At 34.1% G+C, this 23,972-nt stretch overlaps 2 protein-coding genes and 1 pseudogene across 4 annotated transcripts; all 3 read right to left on the bottom strand.

Annotated features, from left to right (window-relative positions):
* Nucleotides 1–282: 282 nt before the first annotated feature.
* LOC140832722 (protein TIC 22, chloroplastic) lies at nt 283–5,296 on the bottom strand. Of its 3 annotated transcripts, XM_073196878.1 has the most exons (9): nt 4,865–5,296; nt 4,472–4,534; nt 4,191–4,265; nt 3,401–3,451; nt 1,607–1,666; nt 1,446–1,517; nt 974–1,009; nt 631–772; nt 283–496 (listed from the first exon to the last, which is right to left on the bottom strand). In XM_073196878.1, the coding sequence occupies exons 1-8, from the start codon at nt 5,255–5,257 to the stop codon at nt 680–682; spliced, it is 843 nt and encodes a 280-aa protein (XP_073052979.1). In that variant the 5' UTR covers nt 5,258–5,296; the 3' UTR covers nt 283–496; nt 631–679. The 3 variants fall into 3 exon arrangements, with proteins under 3 accessions (XP_073052979.1, XP_073052978.1, XP_073052980.1); XM_073196877.1 differs by having other exon boundaries at nt 283–772; XM_073196879.1 differs by having other exon boundaries at nt 283–772; nt 1,449–1,517.
* A 1,939-nt stretch (nt 5,297–7,235) lies between these two features.
* On the bottom strand, nt 7,236–14,828 carry LOC140832721 (phosphatidate phosphatase PAH2-like; annotated as a pseudogene).
* A 3,643-nt stretch (nt 14,829–18,471) lies between these two features.
* Nucleotides 18,472–19,818, bottom strand: LOC140831689 (BRI1 kinase inhibitor 1). Its single transcript, XM_073195437.1, has one exon. It carries the CDS (start codon nt 19,560–19,562, stop codon nt 18,660–18,662), a length of 903 nt encoding a protein of 300 aa, XP_073051538.1. The 5' UTR covers nt 19,563–19,818; the 3' UTR covers nt 18,472–18,659.
* Between the last annotated feature and the right edge of the window lie 4,154 nt (nt 19,819–23,972).

Here is a 23,972-nt window from a genome sequence, read left to right as displayed (position 1 = left end):
ATTTTCAACATAATCACTTATGTTGAGTTTGTTTCGTCCTTCTACTTGTTTATTAATTTATTTTATTAATTAATTAAATTATTGTTTTAACTAACTAAATTTTTTGACTTAAAAATAAATTTGTTTAATCAATTTATGTGAGATTGATACTCCTATTTTGTACACTTTATTATAACTTGACTCATACACTTACGATTCATTTGAACTTAAAGATTCATTTGAACTTAAATGATTGATTTCACTAGAGAATTTATGGTGCGAAAAAAGTTCAATCAACTCGTATTAGAGTTGATATCCCAGGTCGATTTCCATGAATGGCAGTGAAATACGATTAAGATACGGACTCTAAAGCTGTAAGTGAATTAAAAGGAAACAACAACTCAAGAATCAAACATGCCGAAGCGCCCGTGGAAAAAAATTATCAATATTTCATCGGAATACTTTCATATTCAATATGAACGGAGGAGAACAGAAATGGGCTTTCCCGTATATTGCCCTGTAAAATGAGGTATCTATTGTCATCTGTTATTTGTTAGAGAAATTATCGACCAGATGAGCTGAAAATTTGGAAATGCAGCAAAGGGACCAAGAGTCAGCTGAACAAATTTAACGGCTTGGCAAGAAGTTCACCTAGTCGCTGTCCCTTTAAATCAGGGAGGGGGGGTTCAGCATCGAATTCTTATACTTTTGTCTGCTCCTGAATGTGTTGAGAATGGCTTTTACCAGGTGGAATGAAAATCAAATCTTCCCAGCCAGCGTTATTTTCATTTATCTGCCACAAGAGAAGATGAAGCAGAGATTTCAAATTCAACAGTGAAAATTATGGTCATCCGTTGCACTAGATAGGATGACATCCACGAAGACAAGTGTGCCTTCATAACAAATGAAGTGCTACTACTATGTTAATATGATTTGGAGTAAACTGAGAGTTCCTAGTATCCAAACTGCCCTGCAGATGTTTCGAGTCAATTACCTCCATTTTCTTGAGGACATCTTCCAAGCTTCCCACCTGTCGAAATCAAAATTGTGACAGAAGTAAAATGCATAAAAAGGTGGAAGCTAGAGTCCCAAAAACTTGAATCACGCGGATCAATAAAGAGCTAAGAATTCAATAAACCGATAACAAGAATTTTAACCATGGCTAGTTTGAATGCCAAGAATCGTGATTCTCTTTATGTGATTTTTCCCATCATTCATCAGACTCAAAAAAAGTGAAGTTACTTTAATTGATAAATTTTCTATGCCGTTTTGGGACTGCAGAGAAGGGAAGAATGATTATGACTGTCTTCATTTAAAGCACCGATTATACAAAAAAGAAACATGGACCAACTCATGTTGGTAGACAATATGAGCTCTTTTTTGAGCTATTTTGTCTCATATATCCACCCTCAGACTACTTCAACATTGAAAACCGAGGCAAAAAGTTAATTCACACTTAATAATACCACGATGTGCCGAGAAACAGAAGATCCTCTGGATACCCTGGACACTGTTGATAGTGCTTTCTCTAAATCTTCCTGTGTTGAGACAAAAAAATTAATAAATAAGAAGATTTGTCCATGATCATAATCATAATTCACCTGAGTATGAGATACAAAGAGATTACCTTCTGAAAATATATTGGGCAATACCGTCTATTATTTTTCTTCATGACTAGGAGGTCTGACTGCAACCAGGAAAGATTTGAGTAAATTATTAAGAACAGGCATTGCTGGAAGGGAACTAGGCTTCATAATGCGGGGAAGCTGTGACACTATCTCGGTATTAAGAAAGAAGGATAATTAAAATCCAGATGCTTGATTTGCAAGAATGCATGCATATACCTCTTGAATTTTACATTATTCTAAACTGTTTATTAAGCTCCATCAAGTGGCTAATTCTTTGTATGCATTGTTCTTTTAATACAAATATGCAAATATCACCATCAAGATGACATAAAAATGTAGAGCTTCATATGCCCACATCCCAACCAAAGCATGCATGAATGAGTTATCATCACAAAAATTAAACCCATTAATATTAAACTCGGTGGAAGGGCTTGATTTGGCAAAAGAATTCAAACCTTGGATTTTGAGTAATATTTGATGCGGTGCATTTCAAACCTATGCCAATTGTTGATCAAGGTTGTAAATGGCGGGAGGCGGTGGCGGGGCGGTCGGTGACCGCCTACCGCCTCGGCCGCCTAGGCGGTTGAAATTTTTTAAGTAATTTTTTATAGATAATCATGCAATATAATTATTTTTATGTAAAATGTGCAATTAAATAATGTTTAAGCACAAAATATAATATCATCTAGACAATGTGCAATTAATAAAGATTCATCATCATATTAATGTTATTATGTTAACGAAGTAATATAATTTTTCTTACCAAAAAACTAAGTTCAAATTTTCAAAGTTTCAATCAATTATCCATCATTAGAACAAGTAGTAGACTAAACATAACTAATCTTCTAAATCATCTACATAAAATGTATATATTCTGACTTCCGCCGGCGGCGGGCGGCGACGGGCGGCGGCGGTCGGGCAGTGGCAGATTGTGTGTGGACTATGGTGGTTCAGAGTTGAGAGTGGAGAGTTGTAGTTAGAACATAAAATAAAATAAAGAAAGAGGTGTGTTAGGGTTTTAGTTTTTAAAATTGTTGACTTTGACTTAGTTTTTAAAATTGTTGACTAGGTTTTAAAAATTGTTGACTAGGTTTTAAAATTGTTGACTACTGCCTCACCCGCCTCGACGCCGCCTCGACCCCCCTCCACCCGCCTCAATCCGCCTCGGCACCCCTCGACCCGACTCGACAGCCGCCTCATGCTAAGGCGGTGCGGTCGAGGGCCGCCTACCGCCTAGGCGGCCGCCTCGACCGCCATTTAGAACACTGTTGTTGACACGAGAATTTCCATTGAGATAGCGTGACTTTGAAATTTTCCTAACCAAAATCATCCAGATACCTAAGATGGATTTGCAATCATATATATTTTAGTCTTTGGTTTACGATGACCCAATCCGCTCAAAAATATTGGACTCTTTGATTTCAAATAATTCGATCCAAGCACATCCTTAGTTCATAAATCTCCACTCTGTTTATCTTTCACCATTTCCTCATCTTGATTCAAAATTTTAAAACAAAGACTTTTATTTGCATCTATATCTGCAAACATAGCACCATCCATGAATTTCCCTCTCTGAAATAACTTGCAAGACCATTCAAATAATAAACAGAAGATATACACCTTAGCAATTTCAGGTGAAGTATAACCCGAATAACCTCAAAAGTAACATTTAACCGTTTTCAAAATAAGTACATGAACGTGAATGGGGTACTTTTGGGGAAAGGGTGTTAGCTATATAACTGACATCGGACGAAAATCTAAAATAAGCTGCAATATAAATCTGCATTGCCTACCTGAAAAACAGGAACTCCGTCAAATCCACTCTTGGTATCTGCTGCTCTTAGCTAGCATTGAAAAATGTGCGGGTTAAAAAGAATTTTTTAAAAAAAAGAACAAAATGCTGCTAGTCACATTCATCAAATTATATTAAAAAAATACTCTTTTAATGGAGGTGGCGATTTCACAATCAAGTTCCACCTCAAGTTGCAACTTGAAATAGAGTGTAGAGTGCCTTGAAAATGTAATACTTTTATAAATTTCAATTTATTTATATTATTTTGTTGAAAAACATGTGGAGTATCCCTGGTTTGCACAAAAATAAAAGTCGGGCACAAATGGAGGTTTATCAAGGACTTCTTGGAGTTCCCAATCTTTTCATAATAATGAAAGATTCACATGCATGCTAATCTGCTATTAATCATGAGAATGCTTTACTATAAGCTTGCATTCTGCGTTTTTCTTATATATTAAAGCCATACGCTAGCTATGATTTTTCATGACAACTAGGAGCTAAGTGATGTTGGGACTGAGTGCTTCTTAAGCTAATTTCAATATAACTCAATTGTCATCACGTCACTTTAATAACACAGGTAACTCAGCTAGAGCTTTGGACATGAGCAATGTTGTTCAACAATTAAACAACTATGACGGAATTCCCCAACTGTTTTTCGGGGCGTCTACTCTATGGCCATTTATAGAACCAATAGGCTCTTTTGGAAATTCCTTAAAGATGCATTTGAATTGCAAGAAAAGCTTATAATCTCCCTCAAGACGCAACAAGCCGAAGTTGTCTCATGTACCAACCTCCATTGCATTTTTTATTTGAACCGGATCAGGTAAAAAACGAAATGCTATTCCTTCAACTTTCAACAAATAAACCTGCAAAGATTCAAGGGACAAAAGCCAATACTTACTTTAAGTTCACTGAAATTCATAAACTAATCGACCAGCTATCACAAGCACAAAATTCTTATGTTTGTTTTGGGATACACTGTAAAATTTTGGATATTTAAAATTCCTACTATAGTACATATTGCACCATCAAAACAGCAATCTCCAAGTCGTAAACTACATAAAATGTACACCTGGTCCAATGTAATAGGCACCACTTTTGCACCACCTCTTACAGCTCCTTTCCTTGACCTCACCTGAATAAAAACATTTATAGACTAAAATCAAGAGCAACCCAAGAATAAAACGAGTTCATTCAAGCAACATTATATACATCCCTATAAATTTTGCAGAATAGTTTATAAACACTCTCGTAAAAGCAGACAAGCAGGGAAGCAAGTCACCTGCTCAAATGAAAAAGAAAAGCCATAATTTTACTATAGTTTCGAACCCAAACCCAAAAAGTGGCTATCTCCGCCTATCATTGAATAAACAACAATGTCTACTACCCCTCGCATGCAACAAAAAATCCAAGCTCTTATACCAGGAGCAAAAGGACGATCAATTTATCATAATTCAAAAATAACCTGAGCCAGGAAAGATTCCGCATCTTCCCGTCGAAAACAAAGCAATCCAATGGACTTAACACCCTCCGCATCAGATATCAGCACAAACTCATTGTTGGTGTTACTCACAGTGTAAACTGAAGTTCCGGAAAGCCTTCTAGCCACGTGGTTCGAGTTGAGCGTAGCTTCCGAAGAGGAGTTTTGCTTGCCCTGTCGCTGAGACACGGAAGCGAAAGGCAAGGATACTGGCGGTAGCGGAAAGGCCTGCGGAAAAGCTGCGGCCGCCAATTTTTTGGTATCTTCGAGTCGAATTACGAATTGCGAACCTATTCTGTGCATGAAAGTCGACAGCGAGAGAAGAGGGTTCGGAGGTGTGCCCACCATGGCAAGGTTTGATGTAGAAGAAGACTCCATGGTTGCGTGCGATTACAGATAATTTGGTGGGCTAAGTACATATTTTTAGCGTATTGGGCTTTGGAGTAGTTTCGGCCCAATTATGGCCCAAAAATACCTTTTAGTTGGTAAAGGCAATATGTATTTAGCAATATTTTCTCTTATTTTCGACGAAATTACGGGTGAAAAATAACCAATATTCAAATTAAAATTTAAGTATGTCTCATGTGAGACGATCTCACTAATTTTTATTTGTGAGACGCCTCAATTCTATCGATATTCACAATAAAAAGTAAAACTCTTAGCATAAAAAGTAATACTTTTTCATGGTTCGTCTCACAAAATACGATCCGTGAGACCGTCTCACACAAATTTTTATCTTAAAATTTTGTAGACTTTACATTATAATATAAATTATTTTATAAAAATACTTTAAGTTGCATGTCCATTCAAAACATGTTATTATTGAGGTTTTAATATATATAATATATAAATATAAAGTATTCAAATACTTTGATAGTGGTCTAAGCTTCTTCGAACTGAATCAGATTCTATTATATTTGCCAAAAGTTGATAGGATAAGTTTCATATATGTTCCACACACACATATATATATAAAATTGTGAGACAGATCTCCTATTTGGATCACCCATAATTTCTTTTTTAATGATAAATATATTACTTATTATTGTAAATATGAACAATGTTGACTATCTCACGAATAAAAATATGTGAGATTATCTCACAAAAGACCTAAAAATATATATCTAAATTGCATTTCCAATATATGAGTGTACACTCATTGTGGGCACGAAAATTAGTATGATGAGTCACAAATAATATGAGCAGCATGTTAAGCTTTCCAATATATGTATGTTCAAATTTTCATACGTCATTATCGTATGATAAGTTTTTTGTTAGATGGTCTCACATATCTATATAAATGAGATGAATTGAACTGATCTATAAATGTAATATTTTTCATGGATCATATCAGATATCTTTTTTACAAAATTGACTCCTTATATGATTTTATGAGTTTTGTGTTATGATATATATTAGGAAATATTTTTATTATTATTCCAAAGTCACACGAGTCAACAATGATATTGCCATTGAAAAAATAAATAATGGAGTGTGGGGGAGTATTGTTATAAGAAAATAGGGATGACTTGGGTATTCTAATAAATAGTTATTTTGTCAATATTAGACCCAATTTTAATAATGTAGTGTGCATATACTAAAAAATTGGTTTGATAATCGTTCAATATAATAGTCTCAACTATATTTTAGAGTAGGTTTTTAGTGTAACACGATTCATATTTGTAATAAAAAGTAATATATTTGATATAAAAAATAATATTTGTGATTCGAATCAGCATATATTACACAATATATTTTGGACATAAAAAGTAATATTTTTCATTCAAATCAAAATATATTATACAATATTTCTTCATACTATAACTAACAAAAAAATATACTTTTGCGGTGACAATTAATGATTTAGACATTAAAATAATATTTTTTATGAGTCGAATAATTTCACTCAAATCAAATATTAGACTATATTTTTTATAGCATCAATAACAAAAAATTTATATTTTTACAGTGAAAATTAATACATTGGATATAACAAGTGATATTTTTTATTAGTCGAATTGAAGCTGATATCTGTTTTACAGAATTAATCTGTGAGATATTCTCATTTGAGTTTTTGTGAAGTAAGTCGAAGGCGAAGCGTGGCATGAAGTTGACCGACGTAAATTCCAACGGAGTAATTGATGAAAACGAAATAACTAAACTTGTGGATTTCGCTCGTAAGGAATTAGGCATTAATGTTGTTGCTTGGTAAATATCCAAACTAGCTATTTTGATTTGTCATCTCCTTTCTTTCAGTCCCTATATCTCATTAATCTGTATAATGAAGTATTCTATGCAATCTCAGCATATTTAACACAACAACAAGAGTACTCTTTGCACTTTGCACGAAGAAACATTACCAATCAAATTGTATTTGTATTGAAATTTTACATCATATAGTATGCAACCACTTTTAAGTCAATACAGCACTGCTCTACGATTTACAAAATCATGTTTACGGAATTTTACATCTTCCCAGGAAAATTTACAAAAAGAAATACGGGATCTATAGGCATTAATGTAGAGGTAAATATATCTATAACTTGGTATTGTATAGCTTTGAACATTCCATTCAACACTGATTGAAACTGGATGACTAAGTATCTGCAAGGATGATATTCGAATAAGTCGTTGACTAAAAGCCCCTCGGTTCTTTTTTAGACTACACACAACGTTCTATCAGATTTCACAGAAACGGGGAGACAGATAATTGTCATGATGGAGTTTGAAGTTACCTGAAACAGTTCCAGTCATTAAACATGCTGCCTTAGTTGCTTGCCTCCATTTCAAGTTGCTCGATGTTAAAGGTCCAAGGCTGGAGGGGGAAGTTTCCAGTAATTCCAGGAATTAAAATCTTCCTGTAACGAGATTGAAGGATTGAAATCTTGCTCATGTACAGGAGAAAGACGAAGTTTCAACTTTAGTAGAAAATCGAAGAGATAAAGGCTTGCACACCCATAAGTTGATGTGATTATTGACATGTGAAAACAGATCATTAAAATTCAAAGACACGAACCTGTTCACATGAGGACATGGAAGGAAACATGCCGTGTACAAGGGAGTGAAGAGATACGTATGATTTGGTGTCAACGCGCCTGTTTACAACAATCTCACCCTGCAAAAAACAATAAAACCACAGTAAATTAAGACAACATTCTCACATGGGAAGCCTCACAAACGAACATTTTTGGAGTACCTTTGGATTTATGATGAATATTTTACCCCTTGGAATCCCAACTTTTAGGTAGCTAAACTCATCAGTGTCTCTATTTCCAAAGCCAGCATAAAATGGATTCTTATCAGCGGGAAACAATGCCTTGATGTCCTGGAAAATTAATGACCAATAAGATAGTCTCCTCAGTTGCGTTAGTCAAAAGACATTATTACTGTTCCCAAAATTAGAACAATGCATTTGATAGTTGCACAAAGCTTTGGTACTTACAATGATTTCATATACAAATTTAAATCATCAATATTTACCATTATAGATGGATAAACTACTAATATCTCTAATGAATTTGTGAGACGCTAAAAATCTATTGGTTTCAGCCCCGATGAGATAAAATAATAAAGGGGCTGACCTCCAAGCAACCGATTTTGAATTCATGAGGGGCTCTTCTAACAACTGCAATATTGGAAAACAGAAACTTCTCAATTAGTAGTTCACTGGCACATTGAAAATATTATCCTTCATATACCATGCAAGTTAGAAAGCACAGAAATCTTAACGTTAAACTGAGACTTGAACCTAACTCAATCCTAAAAAACTAGTTTTAATGAGAGAAAATTGTTTAAGTCTGTATATACAACTTCCAAGGACTTGATCCACTCGATGTGGGACATCTAACATATACCCCATACGCCCATAAATAAACAAGTGGAGCGTGAAGTTTACATTATCGGATGGCTCATAGGGTAGTCCAAGACATAACGGTGAGCTTGGGACATGATCGAAATCTCTCTCTGATGACAAGTTAAGATTGAGATTTGGACCTAATTCAACTCAAAAAAATCTAAGGAGAGAATATCCATATATAAAACTCTTAAAGATATAATCCAGCCGATATGAGACATCTAACACTTATTTTCAAAAACAAGCATCAACAAACAAACGTTTTTCCCAATAGCTCTACAAGCGGGAATACATGTGATGCACATGCACCCAAATTATTGGACAACCTCGGAAAATTTTAGGATACTCAGGTATTCCTGTTCTCTCATGAGGTTAACCACGGTGTTAGGAAAATAAGCAGCAAAAGTTGGAGGAATCAATGACCTTCTCGAAATAGAGAGGGAAAGAGTCCATCAGGAGAGATGACGACAGGCCCATCTGGTAAGGCTTTTCCATCCTGAAATAATATATGAACACCCTCAAAGGACATGTATGATCAAGAAATTCAAAATGCATGACAAAACTCATTAAAAACCCAAGAATTCTAAATTTTTGTTCGTTTTTGCTATTTGGATTGTAGTTTGCCGGTATTAATTTGTGATCATCACTATTGTATGAGTGAAGGAAACCAGTTTAAGACCATCAATGAAAAGAGACAAACAAAACAAAAATATTTATATCATATTTATCATGTGAAATGCAACTTTAGTTAAGGGTGTCTTCCTATGCTTATCTGAAAGCTGAGATCATTCTCTCAAAAAAATCTGAGATCATAAAAAAAGTACCTGCTTGATATTAAACAAGAACTGTCGAGTATGAAAAGCCTGAGAAATCGAACGTGCACTGAGGAAAAGTAACTGATATCCATTTTCCTACATCATGCAAAACCAAAAAAAGCATTACCAACTCATGCAAACTGAAAGCTTTCTTGATTTATGTGCTCTAGAAACAATTTAAATTCAGAACACGCACACGGAGCAAAGGAAACAATGCTATTGAGAATGGTAACAGCATATGTTAATGTTCTCCATAATATACACACACATATAGTGCATATAAAAATAAATATGATAAGTGCTATAATAAAAACTATTTTTGACAAGTTTAATTCTATTCTGAGATTATCCAACCTTTATAGCAGAGAAGAGATGTGCAACACCTATCTGGGACCAATCCATACCAACCAAAGGCATAACCTGTCCTAGAAGATCAGACCTATAATATTCAACACGACCAAAGTGAGACTGCTATATAGAATAGATATGAAGTCATAGAGAAGAATGACAGAAAAAGTATAACCAACTTAACGACCAATACCAAGCCATTGTTAACACATTTTGATAAATTAAGTTTGTCTGTTGTACTACACATTTTCTTTTTGGTTAGAAAAATGCAAATTAGAATACTAAAAGATTTGATTCCACAAAATCAAGTTTGCAAAAGCCACAAAACCAAGTTCGCAAAAGTTCACAGTTTTTTCCTCGGAGCAATGTATTTCAAGTGATGATAAAATAATCAAAAGGCTATTTCCATAATTTAAGAAGGCATGCAAGAAAAAATCCACACCATAGCTTGATGTGCAAGATAAAAAAAAACCTGGTGTGTGCAGAGCAGAAGGTAAGAATATAAAAATATATTAAATGTCGCAACAAACTTCATTGTGGAATTAAGAAGCCACAAGCAGTGAACTACTGCCGGAAAGAAACATTAAACCAATCCAAAAATGTGAATATCAAGATATTGATGAGAACTAGATAAACACAAAAAGTTTGCAAAGAAACGCTCAAGTAAGACGCATCATAGTAAAACTGTAGCTAGATTTGCATCTACTTGAAACTTACAGCAACTTGAAAAGAAATGCAAAGAAAAAGTCTCAGGTATGACCTGTATAAAATCGATGAATTTCAAAAAGACAAAATATCATTTGTGACAAATTAAAAAAATCTTGATTCCACATTGTAGTGTCGTAATGCTTTGCAGGGAAAGAAAAACAAGAATCCAAGCAAATATATACCGAGTAATTGTCCCATCAACATCAGAAATCACAATTTGAGTGTCCCATCTCCACAGAAAAATTCGGGCGTCAACCTGGAACAGTGATATTCAAGAAGAAGTATTACAGGGAGGTGAACAGGCTTTAAAGAGAGATTCTCATAGAACAATGAGACAAAAGCGACCTGTTGCTTCCCCAGCATCGAAGTTGAGAAGGTGAAGACCACTATATTCTTCCCTTCTTTTAATTTTAAAGACATCAGTTGTTCAGATGTTGGAGTAAGTGCCCTTACTTTCTTCTTGTTTACCTTAACTTTTGTATTATCTTTCACCACCTCCGAATCGGCCATTTCCTCAAGAATCTCTACAGCATTAGAATTTTCACTGCCATCCAAAGATGGGTGAGAAACTTTCACGCTTCTTGATCTTTTAATAGAGAAAGGCCAGCTTCTCCTGCTTCCTCTCAATGAATTAATTGGCTTAGGTGGGTTTCCTGCAAGATCTTTAATGGTCAACATAAAAAATATTTCTGCTTCAAATTTGCATTCTCAAGAAGAGCTAAACAAAGATTACAAACTATACCTGATTCAGGATATACAAAAACAACTCATTTCCCTACTGACAACTAATCCAAGCTATATGTAAGAAACTAACAGCTGGCAAACTATCATTAGAATTCACGAGTTGACAAGCTGCAAAACTCCAGGTTTATCAAATGACCACTCATCTAATAGCTTAAAATGTCAAGAAATAAAAGACATTGACTATTATTTTCTCCACATTTGCAATCCTATGCAAGCAATTTTTAATATTTGAATCCTAGAATGTGTACACCCATTTTCATAAATGGTTGACAGGGGGGGTACTTGGAACTAGGACCCTGGTCACCACTGCATTAAAAAGTTTAAGCCGTCGGAGAACTAAGACATTAAATATATATGGTTCCAAACATTATAAATTGTTTGTTAAATTACCAAAGTCGAGAACTGTTACGGACTTCAATTAGAGAGGTCTAATGAGTTGCGCTTTGGCGATAAAATATCAAATAGCTCAAAACCACAATGCAGGGAGGGGGAGAGAATGCAGGGAGGGGGAGAGAACAACGGACAGATAATAGAATTGGAGGACGGTATTCAAGCATTTTTTCGGTTATTGGCTAGCTTATGCTAGCGGCAAGACGATTGTGTAAAGGACTTGCTCCTTGGTTGAGTTTTATTACTCAGATTATTGAATCTATGATTTTTTTATTTATAAGTTTTGTTCAGTAATTCTTGTTGCTTGTGAAGTTGGAAATTTAGCACATAACGAGAACAAATCAACCATAAAACAGAAACTTAACCAGAAAGATCGAAAATCATCCAGAGATAATAATAAAATCCAATATATTAACAACTGGTTCTAGATTCAAAATCCTAAATCAGCCATTCATAAGATACAACGCCTACACCAATTATTGGCTATACTGGAAAAAATTAAACGAGATCGTTATTGGTAAAATGAAATAATTTTCTTACCATTGAACGTTTTAACACGTCTCTCTTCACTCTCTTTTAGAAATTTAACATCTTCAGCTGATTTCACACTTGAATTCCATAAAGGGTTGAAAGAATGGGCACCATCACGTACTTGAAGACTATCATTCAGAGGCCACAAATGGGGAAATGATCTCACCTTTCGCGTAAGTTCCTTAGGTTGATCATGACCAGATGTGTCAATGCTAGCATCACTAGATATGGTTCTTAATCTTCTTCCCTTGAGATTACCATCAATTATGTAGTCATTTATAACTGTCTTGTCTAAGGAAAAACTGGGGCAAGATTTTGGAATACCAGACATATTATCTCCATCAGCAACCCTTAATGAACATGACGAATTGGATTCTTTTCCCTCATGATCTGCATGAGCAAACACTGAGTGTTTTGCATCATTGGAAGAAACTTGGTCCAGGTTACCAAAGACTAGTTGCTTTTCCTCCAAAGTTCTTGATGATGGAATAAACTGGTTATCACAATTAAAATTTGACATTTGAGGATACGAATCAGTGACAGAGGTTTCGACAAAAAAGGCCCCTCCATTCAGAGATATTTTTTCTTCCCGAACTACTGTGAATTGATCCCCTTTCCCCAAACATTCTTGGATGTTAAAAAGTTCATGTTCACGAAGCAGATCTCTTTCTGTTCCAGATTTCAAGTCAGCTGATGACTGAGTCCTTTTATGAGCAGTTTCAGTGTTGACAGAGACTTCCCCGTAGTCACCATAACCACAGGAGAAATTTTCTTCTTCAATGGATCTGTCCAACTCAACTCCTGAACCTTCTGGCTTTTTAGATTCATAAATGGCCTTGATATCAGCATCTGTTAAATTCACGACCTTTTCATCCGATTCTTGAAATTGTGATTCACATTTCACGACCTCAGAGAGAATAGTCACAGAATTCACATGGTAATCTTCTTTAACTAAGCCTGACTCATCAGTCAAATAAACATCTTCTCGAGCACATTCAATTGAGGTGGCTGGTTCAGCCACAGACCCCAAATCTAAACATTTCAGTACCATACTATTTTGCTCAACAGTGCTCTCCAGTTCCTGGGAGCTTGAACAAGATATAACACCTAGTGCATCCGAAGTACAACCATAATCTTGCAAACTATTATGGGCCACGTCTTTTGTTACATCTTCAGCAGAAAAACGTGAGGCGTTTTCTTTTCTGCGCCTAGAGGAAGCAAGATTAGTGCACCACTTCAACTCCAAGAGATCAGCTGCAATCTCTGCACGCTCCAAAGATTCGGTCCTAATAACACCAGATGTGTATTCCTCCTCTCTCCCAAAAACATGTTCCAAAATCTGTGACCGGCGAGAATTGGTCCTACACACGCCATTCTATTATTTCACAGGCATTTGAATCAGACCAACTATTCTCGGATTGCCTATCCATGTCCTCACCAGAAGAGGACGGAGGGGAGTATGCGAACTCTTCTTCTACATCAACCTCCTTCATAAAATAGGCTTCCCCTTTATGATCAAGGTGCATATGAAAACATGCTTCGACACCGTTGACACTAATGCCAACAACCTTCTCTTTGGTCTTCAACACACCCTGAAACTTCCCAAACCGAATATACCATGGCGACGACTTATAACTCCCATCAGGCTGTTCCACCACAATTATATCTACAGCACCACCAAACGGATGAAACGGACCAGAGACAGTATAAACACTTTTACTTATATAGCTACCTAGCTTCCCCACAGCTTGCATATTTTAAAATATAGAGCAAAAAACACCTGACAACCAACCACCTAAGGAAACTTGAGATCACCTCAAGAATAGAAAATCCATAGTCCAAAAACCATCAAAACTAGATTCCTTACGGTAGTAAATAAATACCTACAACCAACCAACAGTAAAACTACCACCTTTTTCCTTTGCTTCCGTTCTTTCTCCAATAATTTAAAATTTCAAGGATAACCCAGATATAGAAATGCTAAAAAGTTCAAAACTTCAAGAATCCCGTATAATAAGCAATGGAAATAACAGACTTTTCTCGCAGCTGAAGAATAGAAGAAACCACACAAAAAAGAGAACAAAATTGTACGAGTATCCAATGTACAAAAGAAGATTCAAATAATATGATCCACTGATCAAGATCAATTGAAGAATCTGCAGCAGATACGGAATTCAGCTCAAAAAAGCTGCCGATTAATGGATTCAAGAATCAAAAACAACCTTCGAGGAACGCTCACACAAGCAGCAAATCGCCATAGGCTAAGCGTTGAACAACAGTTGGCAGGGACATCATACACCCTTTTATTCGAATGTCCCCCGTACGCCAATAACAATTACAGATCATTCATAAATGCAAAATACGCAAACCTCTTGAGAAGACATCAAATTTAACACACCTTGCAACACGATGTGATTCGATTTCTCAGGCGATAAAAATTGGCATGATATAACAATTATAATTCAAAAAGGGGGATCGAAATTTTAAACATTCTTGACTGATTTTTTTTTGTCGGATTTTTCGTAGGATCTTCAGATATTCTGTTTGTTTTTTTTTTACTTTTATCCGGCGAGGTGGAGTGATGATTGCACTATGACATGACACGTGAGCTTGTCTTAAATGAGTTGGATGGATTATGATTTTAATTCCAATATAAAACTAGTATTAAAGTTTTTAACATTCGAATTATATTTATATTAATTTGAATTTTTTTTAATACATAAATCCTTTACATTTTTATATATTAAAATTGGGCATAATAGACATAAAAATTATCAGACATTATTTTATTTAATTTTCTTTACTCAAGACACATATATTATCAAAAATTTATCAAAGACATTATCTAAATCTTATACAAACTTGTTACAAAAATCTAAAATCATATTAAAAAAATCCATATGACTTTTTGGTTTAATTATTTTTACGTTTTTTACACAGTAGTTTTTTTAGAGGAAGTTGGTGAAAAATCCTCAATCAAAACATTTCTTTGGATTTACTCCCTACCCTTAAAATTGTGGTAATATGTCATACCAAATGTGGTACACTTTATGTGGAAATGTGGTACACTTCATGTGGAAATGTGGTACTAAAAAAGTACCCAGAACTGAACACAAAAAAAAAAATCGACGACGGGAGACTGAAGACCAATTTTCCGTTTTTTTTTACGTGTACATCTACTGCGTGCCAAGGAGTACTATCCTATAGAATAATACTTCAAATACCATGTTAGAATACCTCAAATATCCTTTTTTTTTTTTAACATGAGCACAAAAATTCATACAAAACATCATGTAGATCAATTTTTTGAGACAAATATTTTATTTGTCTCAATCCAAGAATATTTTTTTATATCAAAAGTATTACTTTATACTCAAAATATGGATCAGGTCAACCTTCTCACGGATATAAATTCGTGAGATCATCTCACGAGATATTAGCAGACCAGTGTCTTGTTGTTTTCAAAATTAAACTTTTGATTTTCACTTTTTAGTTTTTTTATGGTTTTCATTTTTTAAAATTCAAAAAATTATTTTTTTACACAAAATGTATTTAAAAGTTATAGAATTATTTTTGAAAAAAAAAAACACTTAACAAAAATCATAAAATTTAATTTTTGTTTGCATTTTTTTAAAAAAGGTACCTAAATAAAAATAATAATAATAATTGTACATGAACACAATAAGTATATATAAAATTTCATTTATATACTACCGTGTTTTTTTTTTCTTTTTCTCCCAAATATGAATAAGTTTAATGTAAGACGAGTTGACTTAATCAATACTTATAATTAAAAAATGATATTTTTTATATAAAAAAATATTTTTCATTGTCAAATTATAGATCAATCTCACAAAATTTATCTGTGATACATACTCATGGGAGTGCTTGTATCCGAATATATAAACTTATATCATATTTAACAATATTTTTTCTTCTTTTTCATTTTACTAATATACATATCAAGTAAGTCTTGGAAAAACTTGCAATCATTTTTGAATAAATTAAATAGAGATAAAGTAAGAAATTTGTATGTAATTTTTTTAAATTATTTTTGAAATTGGTGTATTTTATAAACAAAATTATATAATCGTGACGGTGGGAGTAAAAAATTGGAGATAAAAATGTCAACAAATTTACGGCATGATACCTTGGGCTTGGGCTTGGGCTGTAGTATCATTGGGCTGATGTTAGTGAATCATACATATTTGTTTGGGTTGGGTTATAACGTGGCATTGGGCTGATGTTAGTGAGAATAAATTCAAATTTACGGGTCTACACTAAATCATGTACACATGTTCGTGATAGTTTCTAAAAAAAAAATAATAATTAACAAGGGTTTATAAGATGTCGAAATAAAATATTGGGCATCTTATAAACATTTTAAATGATTTTATTTATATACTTTAAAAATTCAAAATATCCCAAACAATATTATTTAGAGCAGAATTATATTAAAATTTTTCAGAGCAGTCACGTCGCTCAATGCAATTATATTAAATAAAAAACAAATATCGTCCAAGTATAGGTAATTTCTCACTAAAAAAAACAAATATCGTCCAGGGATAGGTAATTTTTTCAGAGCAGTCACGTCGCTCAATGCAATTATATTAAATAAAAAACAAATATCGTCCAAGTATAGGTAATTTCTCACTAAAAAAAACAAATATCGTCCAAGGATAGGTAATTTTTCAGAGCAGTCACGTCGCTCAATACAATTATATTAAATAAATGATTTATAGAGATAATATGTGATTTTTTTGAATTTTTAAAGTAGATTAAATATCGTAGTTATGAGTAAATTATATTAAAATTTTACATATCTAAATCAATAGAGTATTTTTGTAAAAACTAATTGGTGTCATATAGGGAAGGCTCAGGCTCTTTATGTATACTAGTGACTTTTCGCATGCAACATGTGTTATTGTCATGTTGTTTTTTTTTTATTTTAAATTTAAAGCTTTCTTATAATAATTTTTTATATTAGGAAAGATTATCATTTAAAAGTTCTAAAATTTGGATAAAAATCACAAAAAATATTTTATTATTTTTAAAATTTTTGGAAAATGGATATGATAGTGATAAATACACAAATTTGAGTAGATTTCTTGTGAGACATTCTCACAAATCTTTATTTATAAGATGAGTTAACCCTATCGATATTCACAATAAAAAGTAATACTCTTAGCATAAAAAGTAATACTTTTTATGGATGACCCAAATAAGATATATGTCTCACAAAATACGACCCGTGAGACCGTCTCACGTAAATTTTTGCTCACAAATTTACTAAAATATATTTTTATAATATTTTTTGTTAAATGAAAAATAGAGTATTTTTATACTTTTATAGGGGAGTTGTTGGTATTTAAATAATTCAGCATGGTATCAAATTTAATTACTCCAAATATTTCAAACTTAATAATACAGTGGATGTATTGAATGTGTGTGTCTTATATATAAAGTAGATATTAATCACCCGTAAAAGGGAGTGGCTGCCGTTTCCACGAGAAAAAAAATGGGATGGAAACAAAAAAGGACACATTCTAAATGACACTTGTCGAACTTCAATTTCGGAAATGGGTCCACTTACTTTAAACCTTAATGCGAATGATAAGAAATGGTCCCTATGTAGTTGAGACGAGGTTAATGAGAGGTCAATTTGAATATTTGTTCAATATTTTTTTTAATTATTGGAAGTAAAAAATATTAAATGAAACATCAATTGACAAAAGAGACATGCGCCAAAGTACATTTTTAAAGATGGATTGAATCATTTTAATAAAATGATTTCAATTTAGGATAATAAACTTGTATTTTTTAAAAAAAAATTAAGTTGATCCAAGAAATTACTGCATGCTTATTCTACGCCTGCATCCTTCCCTTGCATGTCTCTAACCTAAAGATAAGGAATGAGACGCGAATGTCCCTGGAAAATAGGATTAAATACAAGCTCAAAAAGGTAAATTAAAGAAAAAGATCATAGGGATGCAGATACACCAAGGATTTGAATAGGAGATGATATATACCTCGTCCTTTTTATTTTCTCTTCGAGTTTCCTAATCAATGGCAATTTGGTAAAAAAATCTTGAAGTCAATGTAACAATTAAAGCAATTATAATAAGTGTATTCATGCTGAAAAACTTCTTGAAGATATATTGGTTCAGTATGGTATTTCAATTTTAAAAGAAAATGAAATAAATTTAAATGAAAACGATACCAACGTGAGTTCTAACTCCTACGAAATTACTAAAAAACATCTAGAATCTAATATTTCTCGCAATGAATATCCTTTAATTTATTAATTCAAACATATGTATATATTATTACACACGGAAAAGGAAAATTTCCTAGATTAAACGTACGTAAGAAATATGACCAAACCTATGACTTATGGCGTCTTGATTTTATCTTCTGTTGCAATGGATTTTTTGCAATGAGCAATGGCGGATTGAATTGCAGCCTGTACCTCCTCCATTGTGCTGTCACTTGTGGAAGGTGTGGTCGTTCCACTTGCCACCAGAAGGCCACTATTTGTGGGAGACGTCCTCGTTGAAGCTGGCGCGGATAATTCTCCTTTCTTCCCTCTTATTTCCTTCTTGTTTCGTACCCGCAAATTCCCCGAAAACGAATAGGCCTGGCGATGGAGTTGAGGGGACATTCTCCTGTTTCTGAAAGAAAGAAGAGGCTTGATCAATCTCATGTACTTCTTTACAGCGTCGCTTATATCAATTTTAGTCTTCGTTTTCTGTTTCTGTTCTTTTTCTTGATGACCTTTTCCATCTCTTGTTTCACACCCTTTTCTCCATTTCGGAATCCAAGAAAAGGATCTTGATTTCGCTGTCTCTTTTTCTTGCGGAACAGCGCTGCTGCTGCTGCAACTCTCTCGATCGAAAGTGGGATTTGTGTGATCAATGTTGATGAATCCATGATCAATGGTCATGGAGTTCCTGTCGTTTTCGTCTGGAAAATCCTTTATCGGGAGAGTGAAACTGTCCAAATAATCGGTGGAGAAGCGGGGCGAGGCGGGGAGATTGGAGAGGAGGTGCAACGGGAGCAAGTGTCCGTGGAAGAAAATCTCATCTGCTGGGGTTAAGTCGACGGCAAATGAAGCGTGCGATTTGTTCTTCTCGGCTATTTTCGATTGCGGATGGAGAGAAATCGTGAAGGTGAACTCGTGTGCAGGAGAGGATGAATTCGAAGGCGGCGATGTTGGATTCAGCATCGCATTTCTATGGCCTTCATTTTGCTTATCTTCTTCCTTGTTTCTAACCACCTGTTGCTGTGTCTCCATGGCAGCTGTGTACGTATCGATGATTAAGAGGCTAAAAACCGATGTGGTATGGGGTTTTTTTCGTCGCTTTTTTGTGCTGTTTTTGTATGGTTATAATTTCAAATGGTGGCAAATTTTATCAGAAAGATAAGGATAATCGGAAGGGAGTGGAGTCTGTGCTGTGGGGAGGGTGGGAGGGCCTCTTTCCGAGTCTAAGTTTAAACTGTCCTGTACATGCTATGAAATCAGTAATTTATGGAGCCAACATGTTTTGGCTAGGGGACATGTGAGTATAGTTGTGTGATAAACTTGTACATGTGCAGTTTAAAAATCGAATCGCGATTTTCAGATCTCGAAAATAATTTTATTATAAATACTAATCAAGTCAATCAGTTCGAGTTCAATAATTTCGAATGTAAGTATTTACACAAAGTCCTTAAACTTCCATTTTAATATTGTCTAAAAGTTACGTGTAAAAATTAACATGTTTCTTAAAATTATGGATAAAACCAAATTTGACTAAGGCCAGAAAGCCAATTAATGAAGGGCACTATTTGTCCTTAAGTTTTTGTATCAAAATTGATTCCTGTATAAGTTGAGAAGTCATGTTCAGCCATTCCATTGCAAGAAGAATCTAAACCTGTAGAAATAAAAGCATAATGTGTGGTTGGCCCCTGGAGTTTTCCAAGAGTTTAGTCTATCTTTCACGAGATTAATTATTCTCCTATTTTAACATCATTATTTCATAACACTTAAAATTTAATAGAAATTGATATCAAAAACTAAAATCTACCACATCACGAGTCGACTATCCACGTGTGGTATGGAAAAATCTATTATCGACATGGAATTATTGTCATAATCTATCCACAAGAAACATTTTCCTTCTATACTCACATAAATTAAAAAATGTTGATAAATGTACATGTTGATAAATTTAGTTTACCTATTTTCTTTTTCTCCCGGTGAACATGTGATTAAAAAACAAAGGACCAAATTAATTAATATCTAATAAAATGTAAATTTGAGGACATGGAATCAATATATTTTATTTTCTCAAATTTCACGGTTTATTTAATTATAAATATAGTTTATGTGACCGGGAAAAAATGAGTGCAAGATGTGTTGGCAATTTTACTGAGTCGGTTTATGAAGATGAGTAGAGATGAGAGCACAGCTAGATGTATCAAGACTAGAGATCTTGCTCCAGAGAAAAGCTAGTGCTGATCAACAAACACGAAGATAACCACGTGAATGGTCGCCGGAGGGATGTCCAACGTAGCAATTCCGATGCTTAAATTAGGTGGTGAATAATGAGAAACAATATAGCAAGGAGAAATGTTGTATTAATGGTGTATATTTTGGGAGAGTATGGTAGGGGCTGAAGATATATGAAACAATGAATGCCTTATTGTTTAAACAAACCTTCTATTTATAGAAAGAAAGTCAATTATGATCTTGTTTTCAGCGCACACTTACTAATTATGGCAAGATGATTGCTCATACCCTATTTTCTTATACCAACTTCTCTCACATACCAAACTGTCCCCTTTCACCTTGTCAAATCCACGCGATTCTGACAGTAATGACTACCAAGATAATGTATCACATACTTGTGCACTCGAGTAAGGTGCTATTATCGAGGTAACCCAGGTAGAGAACCATCACCCGAGAACTCGTCTGGAAGCCTGACTTCTAGCATCTCGAGAAGATGATGTCTCGGGCAGTCATTTGCCCGGATATTATCGAACTGGCTCAAGCTTGCCAGGACCTAACTCATGACCCAAGAGTATCCAGTACCGAAGACCTGGGTCTTCTCCGGGGGTATCAATAGTGATAATTGTAATCTATACTAGATTTTTCAGATGACTGGTCATTATTAGAAAATTCTAAGCAAATAATAAGATAATGTAACAACGTTCAGTTTGATGCTACCTGATGTGGCTCGAGAAATTTGGGGGTAAAAAGGGTGCTTAATTCTGAGCTCAGATATGTTCATCTTTCGTAGGTCGGTACTTGAGATCCATGGTAGGTAGTCGAGCTCTTGCAGACAAACAAACAACATACCTCATGAATGGGCGTAGTAAAGATTTTTTGCTATGACAATTCGACGCTCTAGTCTATAATGAGATCACAAAAGAGAGAAAATTCTAAAGAATATAAATGCAAGTGTAAGAAATATGATAGAAAGCGACTCAATTTTTGAATGAGATCATATGGTATTTATAGGCGGGAAAGTAATGATGGCCTCTGAGTCAGAGCTCTGAAAACCTGCAGTTCATATGACATCCGTTAATTCCGCACTTGGATTACCCTGATTATCCTCCGATTGTACCCTTAGCTACACGTTGCAGAGGTATAACAGCACTATCATTTGTCATGATTGTTTAATCAGGGCCGCCCACACCATATTACTCTTGTTTACTCCCGTATTTTCTGGACAAAGTACGATAATTAAGCTAATGATATCATCTTCCAAATATTTTGCTAACCAAGTTAGCTCGGTCATGAGTTCTCCAAATTTTATGATCGATGGGCCTCCCACCATGTCTGATCTACCTTGGACATTTGGCTTCCCAAAACCACTGCCAAGTTTGGCATGATAAACTCAGGGAATTCAGCACTATTCTGCTCGGTCTGGGTCTTGGTGTTAGAGTAAGTGCTCAGTGAGCTAATTTGTGGTTTGAGTTTTATAGACTCTTATGTAAAACAATCTTTACTTTAATAATATTCTACATTTTTATCCATTTATGACATTTACTTCGTCTGTATACTAATGTAAGTTGTATAGATAAAGTCATTGAATATACTATAAGTACCATGAGGTCCACAAGTCTAGTAGATCATGAAATTCATGAAGAAGTGTACTGTATATTCTAAATATGTTCCTAGTCGATTCAGACGCCTAAAATGAGGATATAAGTCTCTCAAACTTGAGAGTAGCAATTTTGGTAAAAATGCCACTTCATTGTTAAGGGCATGAAGATGTTCATTCGTATAGATGAATGATCATTTGTGAGGTATTGAACAACCTTTTCTCGGACTGTCCAAGTGGTTATCACTTATTGAGTAGAATAGTCGGTGGTCATAGTTGTACATCATTAGTCTTTTGACATAGGACAACATGGAGGCTCTACGTACTAACATGCACTTTGAATAGTTTACTTACTCCATTGAGGGTCATCCGTGGCGATGTTGGGTGTAGTTTTGAAATACGTAGGAGCTAATGTATTGTAGTTGGAGATTCACCGCTCGGCTGTGGCTGAAGATATCCTATGTGATCTGATGAGTTAATAGAGCAAGGAGTCTCTGGCCAGTGAAAGAATGTGCTTTAAGGAAATATGCTTTCTTGGTTATACATACGATATCACTATTGTTACTCATAGATACATCACATTGTTATCGAATTCATTTACAATTTTTGATGTACCAATTATTATAGATTTCGAGATATATGAGTTGAAGGAACTGTATTATACGCTAATCATAACTTAAGATTTTTGCAGGCACTATCAATGATACCTAGGGATCATGTGGCGATGATACTAGACGTTCTTATCATGATCCGATGAGTACAATCAGACTTGAGTTCTAACATTCTTGATCAAGAGATTGATGAAAAGAATTAGGATAAGCCCAAATAAGAACAAATATTGTTCTGAATCACATGAAGTTTTGAATCAACGGCTAGCTATATCTCTGAAATATTGAGGGTCACACAAGTTTCAGATTACATGTACTCATTGAGATAGTCAAGTTCAAGGAGTTAAATTTGACGATTGTAGTTTGATTCAGATCAAACATATTGCTTATAAAAAAGTTTATAAATTGATTTCACATTTGTGGAAGTTAAGTTAGCTGCTAATTAAGTGATGATAGTTTAAGTGTTTGCTTTAGTGAATGAATTCACAAAACTGACAGTAGCAAAAAATGGATCTATGAAAAATTTGTCCTTCAAAAATTTCATTTTTTCATTATATGAATGTGATTTGTACCCTCAATATATCGGCACTGTCTAATCGTCGATCAGAGTTTTAATGAGTTTACAATTATTTATTTAGTTAATTAAGAATATACTAATTGAATAATAAATTAACTATAGTGACTACTAAATAAAAATTATTATATAATATTCTAAAAAAGTCTAGAATTGATTAATAATTAACTAAATAATTAAATAATAATTATTGAATTATACAAATATTATATATATACATACATATATGATACATCATCAAAAGTTGATAATAATTTAATTAAATATAGTATTTTTCAAGAGTTCAAAATACTAGATGAGAATTTTGAATAATAAAAATACAGTATCATAATTAAAGACACTCCTGATGGAGTTTGAAGTGTGTATTTATTAAATACAATTGACACCGAAAATTTACATAAGTTTGTTCACCAAATTTTGTCCACAAAAATCTG

The sequence above is a fragment of the Primulina eburnea genome, chromosome 5, assembly GCF_022965805.1.
Source record: "Primulina eburnea isolate SZY01 chromosome 5, ASM2296580v1, whole genome shotgun sequence".
Taxonomy (NCBI): Eukaryota; Viridiplantae; Streptophyta; class Magnoliopsida; order Lamiales; family Gesneriaceae; genus Primulina; species Primulina eburnea.
This window is presented reverse-complemented; position numbering and strand designations above follow the sequence as displayed.